Source organism: Mastigoproctus giganteus, chromosome 5, assembly GCF_048544385.1.
Source record: "Mastigoproctus giganteus isolate SK-2022 chromosome 5, ASM4854438v1, whole genome shotgun sequence".
NCBI lineage: Eukaryota > Metazoa > Arthropoda > Arachnida > Uropygi > Thelyphonidae > Mastigoproctus > Mastigoproctus giganteus.
In genome coordinates, this window is record NC_143579.1 from 141,139,975 (window position 1) to 141,148,350 (window position 8,376).

At 42.2% G+C, this 8,376-nt stretch overlaps 1 protein-coding gene across 1 annotated transcript; it reads left to right on the forward strand.

Moving 5' to 3' along the window:
• Positions 1-3,416: 3,416 nt before the first annotated feature.
• On the forward strand, positions 3,417-3,803 carry LOC150085737 (uncharacterized). The gene has a single exon (XM_090374669.1). It carries the CDS (start codon positions 3,417-3,419, stop codon positions 3,801-3,803), a length of 387 nt encoding a protein of 128 aa, XP_090230795.1.
• Positions 3,804-8,376: the final 4,573 nt, after the last annotated feature.

The window sequence follows — 8,376 nt, forward strand, 5'->3', positions numbered from 1 at the left end:
TCGAGGGCATTTTCCCACCAAAGGGAATCGAAAGCACCCTCGAAGTCTATATATATAGCTAAAACATAAGTTTATAACTCAAATTTATAAGTTGAGTTTTCCAGATGAACAACCAGGTCTACCAAAGCATCCTCGGAGGACCTGCCAGGAGAGAAACCATATTGGTTTGGAGATATTAAATCCTGCAGTTGTAATAGGTTATGTAGACGGATAGCCATGAGACGCTCCAGTAATTTTTCCAAGTTTGCCAAGAGCACTATTGGTCTGTAAGACTTCGTATGAAATGATGGTTTTGACCAGTGCGATTTTCCAAGCCTTTGGAAAAGTTCCCTTCCGAAGGCATTCGTTAAACAAAAACAGAAGTATTTCAGGTCTTAGTTTCAGGAGTCTTAATATAAAAGGTACTTTCAACAAGATCCATGTCTGGACATTTGACAATATTCAATTTTTGGGCAGCTGTGTTAAATTCAAGCAGATTAAAAAGGTTCACTCTGGATGACAGTACTGTAACTGGAGAGTCCGTGAATGCTCAAAAGAATCGGAGGCCACGTCATCCACCGGAAACAGACTGTCTAGTATAGCATTCACACTATCTGCCCAATTTAATTGTCTCAGTCGAGTCTGCCATAACAGATCCATGTATATTCGGAGTAAAAATTTTCCTACGTGAAAGCTTACATAGCAAGTTCCAAGGATCAGCATTCCTAGAGTATTGCACCAAAGCCATCCAGGCTTCCCGTTTCCGAGTTGCAATAGCCTTAACGTAATCCTTTTTTAAACCTGCATACTGTTGATAGAATACTCTTATATCATCATCCTGAGGCTAATTTCGATGTCTCTGATAAAAACGACGTGCATTGTGAACTTTCTTTCGTAATCGGGATAGCTCCTGGGTCCACCATGGGCAAGTCCTAGAGGTTATCCTCTTTTTCTTGAAGATCGATAAGAAGCTTTAATTATCGAATTTTGTCAACAAGTTCTGGAATTGAAAGGGATGTCAATGATTTAGGCGATGTATCCGAGAAGTCCCGAAGAATCAAAGGCAGGCCAGTCTATGTTTTTTAAAGAGAATCTTACTAGTTCCGGCTGCTGAGGCAAGGAGTCAGAAAGTAACGCAGGTTTGGATGAAACTGTGAAAGGGATCATACGATGATCACTTGTACACCAGTCAGGCTTGACGCTCCAGTCAGATCAAAATGTGAATTCGTGAGAGTTAAGTCTTAAGTCAATATTTAAATCACCAGTGAAACTGGAGTAAGAGCAGTGAAATTTTGCGGCTTATTTAAAATAGTGAGTTGTAGCTAATTATGAACTCCTCAAGGAGTTGGCCACAAGAATCATCGTACAAAAGTAGAATAATGAGTAGTTGGGAGACATTCCAACTACTCCCAATGAGTTATGAGTAGTTGGGAGACATTCCAAAGGGGGAGAATAAGGAAGTGGGTCAGATGGTATTTCCAAAGTCTTGGAGAATAAGTGGGTCACAGGTGTTTAGGTCACAGACATATATACAGTGTGGCATGTGTTTAGGTTACAGGCAGATATACAAGCCCCAAAGTCCTCTTACACACAGGTGTTTGTCAATTATATCGAATATTATCCAATCGGACAAAATGTGATCGATAGTATCATCAATCAAATGATTTCTCCAACCATTTCCTTGTGGAGAGTCAAAAAAAAATTAAGTGACGTAATAGGATTCCAGTTACGTTTGAGCACTAGATGCGAAATTAAAAAAAAAAAAAAAGCTAGTTTGAGGAACTGAGCAAAAAAAAAAGCTATGATGAAATTTCTTATCTATTACGTAGATCCCATACACCTTTGTAATTGGTTCTGACTGTCCAGCTACATTTTAATCTCATTTTATTGGAGGGTCATTAGCGTCTTCTGATTGGTGGTTTTTCCCAAAGAGGGTATATATAATTTTTCTTATCGATACGCTACGAGAGTGCATTTTTATATAGTGACTTGAGTTTGTTTTCGCTATGTCTCGTGTAAGTTTACAGTTTGTATTGTCAAGAGGAGTTAGATTCTGTGTTTCCCTTAGTGAGTTCGATTCTAAAATCTCTATAGAATCACGCAATACTGTTATTTCTTTATCTGCAGATGTGGGGGACGTTATGAAATCGCACCTACCTACTCTGAGAAGATGATGCTTACATTATGGTAGAAAAGCAGACTTTATTCTTGGTGTCATGTAGTAGCAAGTGACGACATAATTCGCTTCTCCCTTCAAGACAAAGCTGCCGAAGTTGATATCGATGGAATTTCTACCCTGATTTCTCGTGATAGTAGCAATCTAGAAGTTTTGCCTGGTCACAGGCATGTTTTTCAAATCATGGCAGAGATTTTAACATCGTCTCTGAAGCAAGTTTGTGTGAAATTGGGCTACGATTGTCGTACCTTAAGTGAGACAGATTTTCTTTTTGTTCTCAGTGATTTTATGAAAAAAATGTAGCCCTTTTGCATTAATCGAAGAACTTGAGCTTACAATTCAAGATTGGACAAACCAATTGCAGGGATACAGTGTTTTTTATTCCGTGCTGGCCCAGCATTTATTGATTAAGGCAATGTTAACCCAAATGTAATATGTTATCATTTATTATGACAGGTGTAAATTATTATTTTTTAATAAAAAATTTGTAATATCTACATCTGAATTATTTTTTGTAATGAACAATACGCAATTGATTATATATTTGTATATCCATGATAAGCGAAATGCATTGATATTTAATAAATATATCAGTATAAGTAAATTAATTAATTTAAATTAAAATTCTGTGTTTAAACTAATTTAGTGTCAGTTTGTAATGAACTGTACAGCGCTTATTACACCCCCGCAAAGCCAGAGAGCTTTGCGGGGCAACCTGATTTTCAGAATGCTTTTAGTGGCAGCCTTCTACCGTGAAACAGTGGCTTAGGGCACAACCTGCTTATACACTACACAGACCTGTGAAACATCGTTTCGAGCGATTACGAACGGTTGTGAGCGGCATTGCGCACCAGTATCAATGTGATCTCGTCGATTTGACTTCAATAGCAAAGTTCAATAACGGATTTAAATATCTTTTATCTGTTATTGATTGTTTCAGCCGGTTCGCATGGATGATCCCCCTAAAAACTAAACGCGAATTAGAGGTTGCACAGGCTTTATCAAAGGTGTTTCGCGCTGGTTCTCCACCCTACTATTTACAGACCGATAAAGGAAAAGAGTTCGTGATTTAATGAAAAGGGAAGGTGTTCATCTGTTTTCTTCGTATGGCGACACGAAAGGGAGTCTTGTTGAGAGGTTTCATCGGACAATGCGTACGAGAATGTGGAGAAATTTTTCTCACAAAAATACATATCGTTATATCGATATTATTGATGCTCTCGTAGAGGGGCATAATAAAACTAAGCACAGAACAATAGGCATGGCGCCGGCTGACGTTTTTTCTAATGAATCAGAGGTGTGGAGGCGCTTATATGGTACTGCCACACCTCCTGGACGTTCTTTGTTTGTCAAAGGTGATGTTGTTCGCATTTCACGCCAAAAATCAACTTTTGAAAAAGGTGCGACTCGCAATTGGTCAGAAGAAATCTTTGTGGTGAACAATATTTATAAGACATCACCTGTGACTTATCGATTAGTAGACACATCCGATAATATCATTTCTGGAAGGCTTTATTGGGAAGAACTGCAAAAAGTAGAACGCCACGAATTTTATGTCATTGATCGAGTATTGAGGCAAATATTAGTGAAATGGCGAGCGTATGCAGACTCGAGTTGGATAAACGAATCCGAATTGCATCGTTTATAATCATTTTATGTGCAGCAGGATTAATTACAGTGATTGTATTACTGATTGCAACGCTCTCTATGAATATCAATGTAAGGAACTGTACGTTTTCCGAACGAATTAGTTCCAACAAATGACTCAGTGTGTGGCAGTATTGTCAACATTCGTGTGTTTACTTCTCATAATTCTACCTGGATTCCGACGATAAAGGGAATTAACTTGAAACCACATGAGTGGGACAGAATTGTTTCCTTGCAGAAGTCAGTTGAAAAAGCGTGTAAGCTTTGCCACCACCGCTCTTGAAATTTTTATTGTGCCATCTACTGAAAACCGATATGGACAGTGGATTTCAGACAGAGTGCAGTTTCGAAGAAGAGTCAAGCAGCTCCAGTTCTTGCTTGGAATATCGGACGGTGACTTTCATAACACGAGACGGGATGCATCTAGAGACTAGAGCACATTCTTCAGAATGGCAGACTAACTTTCCTCCCCCCCCAACGCATATAGACTTTACCTGACTGTTTCTCATATCACTGTGCTAGAAACAAGAAAGCAGAGTTCAGACCCTACAGAACCGCTTCTTTTAGAAATACTTGCAGATGCGGTTCGTCCTCGTTTCCAGAGACACACAAGAGAGTGGATTTGACTGAAGTTCTTTCTCTGTATGAGAGTCGGTCGCTGTTTAAGTGTAAAGATCTTTTATCACTACAATTTTTAGAAGGTTGGCTGACAGACTGTGGAAACGTACATCGATTAGAAAGAGCGATAATCCCAAATTATTTTAGTGATGGAATATCTAATTCTACCTAGTTCCGCCAGCGTGGACGTTTTCCAGAAAACACACAGTCGCACTCCACATCCTGTCAATCTAGGACCTGGAGAGTGGACTGTGGGCCTTGCCGAAGCCATTTTGCCATCGGAATTCGACAATATCGACGATGCTTTTAATAAGATTATTGTCGAGGAATTTTTTGATGCTCTGCATGAAGACTTCGAATGTACCGTGAAAACGCAACTGAGTTCACCTGCAACGCAAGAAGCATTAGGAGAGCAGCTTACGGATGCAATTCCGGAAGTACTGAGGTCGAACATTATTTTTGGTACGGAGCCGAGGGGTGTAAACAAGTATTTTGTTATTTTTGTAAAAGGTGAATATTCTATTTACATTCCAAACGATCTGCATTCTCTATTGGAACATCTACATTCAGGAGATGGTTTGCTTCCTATCGACGAGGGAGATTATCTCAGTGATAGAAAGACACGGAATAAAAAGAGAAAGATTGACATTTCTGACAACGGATGGCAAACGGCAGGAACACGTCTATTGTTACATCCGATGCCACCTACGAAAACTGCATTTGGTAAAAAAAATATATTCGTAAACAGTTGAAAGCACTGTATCACGAAAAGAAATTAGTCAGCATTCCACGTGGATATTACCGAAATGTGAAAGAACTGCTTAGCGCTCTCGAAAAAGCCACGGGATGTTTATTTACACAGGGCGCAGAGGGGAAAGTCAAGATCAGTGTATCCGACGATGTGTGCCTGTATTTTCCCAAATCCCATCCCGGTCTCGGACAGCTCCTAGGCTTTGAAGAAGATAGAATCGGGCCCAAACTTAAAGGCACTGTTAAAGGAAAATATCCGATTAATATTAGAAAAGGTGTCTACGGATTGTACATATATTCTAACATCATTTCTCCTCGTGTAGTCGGCGACATTTATTCGCCTTTGCTTAGAGTTATTCCTGCCACATATGATAATTCCGATACCATTACAAAGATATACACCTCGATCGATTATTATCCCTTCCCTTGCTTAGACCCCTATATCTCCAATTGCTCTACAACAAATGCCTACCTGAGGGAGTTTTTCCCAAGGCGTGGAAAGTGACCCTGCTGCGACTCATAAGGAAACCTGGCAATCCCCCAGGAGATCCGCGTTCCCTTAGACCAATTGCACTCTTGGCAAATCTAGGCAAAGTTCTAGAAAGGCTCACGGCTCGCCGAATCACACAACTGTTCCAGGAAAAGAACCTATTCTCCCCAACGCAGTATGGCTTCACACCAGGGCGATCTACAGAAGAGGCGCTGTTTCACTTCGTCCTCCATATTGAAAACTCTACATCTAAATTTGAACTGGCCATCTTGGTGGATTTTGAAGGTGCCTTTGACACTGTCTGGTGGGACAGTGCATTGGCATGCCTCCGCCTAGCTAACTGTACTGTAAGAGGGACTGGACACGGGTCCCTCTACAAGCTCTTCCAGAACTATTTCACAGAGCGCACTATCGTGGTTAACTGGTTAACTCCAATCTTCTGCAGATAACTAGACTAACCTCTCGGGGGTGCCCACAGGGTTCTGTCTTCGGGCCCTTTTTGTGGAACATGGTCCTGCACAGCTGGCTTTCTAAATCTTTTGAAGGATGCAAAACTGTGGCGTTTGCAAACGCCACAGTTTTGCATCCAGAAAAATCCATAGTCGGGTCGACTATGGATTTTTCTGGGAAATCACCCTCCGATTGAAAACAAAGCAAATCTTGTCCTAGCAGATCTCTACTCCTGGACAGTTCTCAACAAGCTTCAAATCAGTACCAGCAAAACAAAAATGATGCTTTTTAAATCAAAGCTTGACCTACGCCGCCCACCACAAATCAAGATCTCCGGAAAACAGCTTCCTATTGTGGCACAGGCTAAAGTCCTAGGGGTGGTCATTGACCATAGGCTGAGCTTCTTTCCACATCTACAATACTTAGGAGTCAAAACGAAAAGATTTTCAGCTGCAATCATGAGGATCTCTTAGAGCAACTGGGGACTCTCCAACAAAACACTCTCTCTATATTATAAAGCCGTTTTCATCCCCATTGTGACCTACGCAGCAGGAGCGTGGTTTCACCGGGTTCAACGAGTACATATGAAAGTCAAGGTCGACTCCATTCAACGTGATATCCTCCTGGCTACGCACAGATTATGCCGAACAGTGTCTACAGCTGCCATCCAGGTGATAGCTGGAACTCTGCCGCTTGATCTATTTGTAATCTTCAGAGGGCTTAACTTCAGAATTAAAAAGAAAATACCAACGAAGATACAGGGCCTAGAACTAAATCTCAATGCTGACCCCAAAGCAAAAAGAGCTCGCTGTTATAAGGAACTCGTCAATATTTGGCAGTCTAGGTGGAACACCTCACATACAGGCTCCGTTACCAGAAAATTCCTCCATAATAAAACAGGCCTACGTGCTCTGGATTCATAATGCAAAAATTTATTTTTATTTTGTTACACAGAGCATTAAAAACTACGATAAATGAATTAGCTTTCAGCTGGGTGGCAGCCTTCATCAGATTAAAATACTTTGAATGGCAGTTGGAACAGAGATGCACTGCCAGGATGGTGCGTGAGGCACGTGGTTAATTGTTTGTTGATGTTTGTGGCTGTGACGTATGGTGGTGACGTGGCCAGCGTTTGTCTATGGACAGAATTACTGCTTCTGTGATGGGGTTAAGTTGACAACCACTGTTCCTGTTCAACGAGGTATCCGAGCATTTTATACTTAACGATTCCAACCAGGTGCGCCTTAGGTAATGGTGGGACTTGTCCACAACCACGACATCGCGGTGTGGGTCGATGTCGTGGTGGGTTGTCCAGACATGCTCGGCAATAGCTGAGTGTTCTACATCCGCCAAACGGATCGCCCTTTTATGTTCTGAGAGGCGTTTCTCGAGTCGACGTCCAGTCTCTCCAAAGTAACAGCTCGTGCAGTCACGGCAAGAGATGCGATAGACCAAACCACTCTGTAGAAGGGTGGGGACAGGTGTTTTTATGTTGGAAAGGAGAGAACGCAGTTTCTTGCCTGGGAGTTGGATGCACTTTATCCCATGCGATCTTAGGATTCTACCGATCTGCTGTGACAGGTTGAGGTAGTATGGGATGAATGCCCTCGTGGATGACTCGTCACTGTTGGCGTTGCTGTTGGTCGTCACGTTGTCGCGTGCTTGTAGATCACACCTGTTAAGGACGTCGATGGGGTAGCCACACCTCGTAAGGTCTACTTTGACTCTGGTGATCTCTTTGCGCCTTTCATCTGCAGAGCTGGAGTGTGTCCAGGCGCGAGTTAGCAAGGTTCGGGCGGTTGAGAGGAGGTGGCCCCGTGCGTGTGCTGACTGGAAGTTGGTAAATTGGCCAGCACACATAGGCTTACGATAAACTGTCGTCTTCAAGCATGTGTCTTCGCGCCGGACAAGTGTATCTAGGTATGGTATAGAGTTGTTCGACTCCAGCTCAATCGTGAATTTTATGAAGGGCGACAGTGAGTTGAGGTGGGTTAGGAGTCGCTGACCTGAGTCTCTAGGGATCACTACGAACACATTGTCTACATAGCGACACCAAAAGGCGATGTGATCCGGTGCGTGTGTAAACGCACGTCCCTCTAACTCCTCCATCACGATGTTTGCTGTGACCGAGCTGACAGGGGAACCCATGGCTGTGCCATGTATCTGCTGGTAGATTGAGCCATTAAACATGATTGCACCCCCTGTTAAGCACAGTCTGAGGGCGGCGGAAATGTCATCAGGCGTCAGCTTAGTTCTGTCGCTAAGG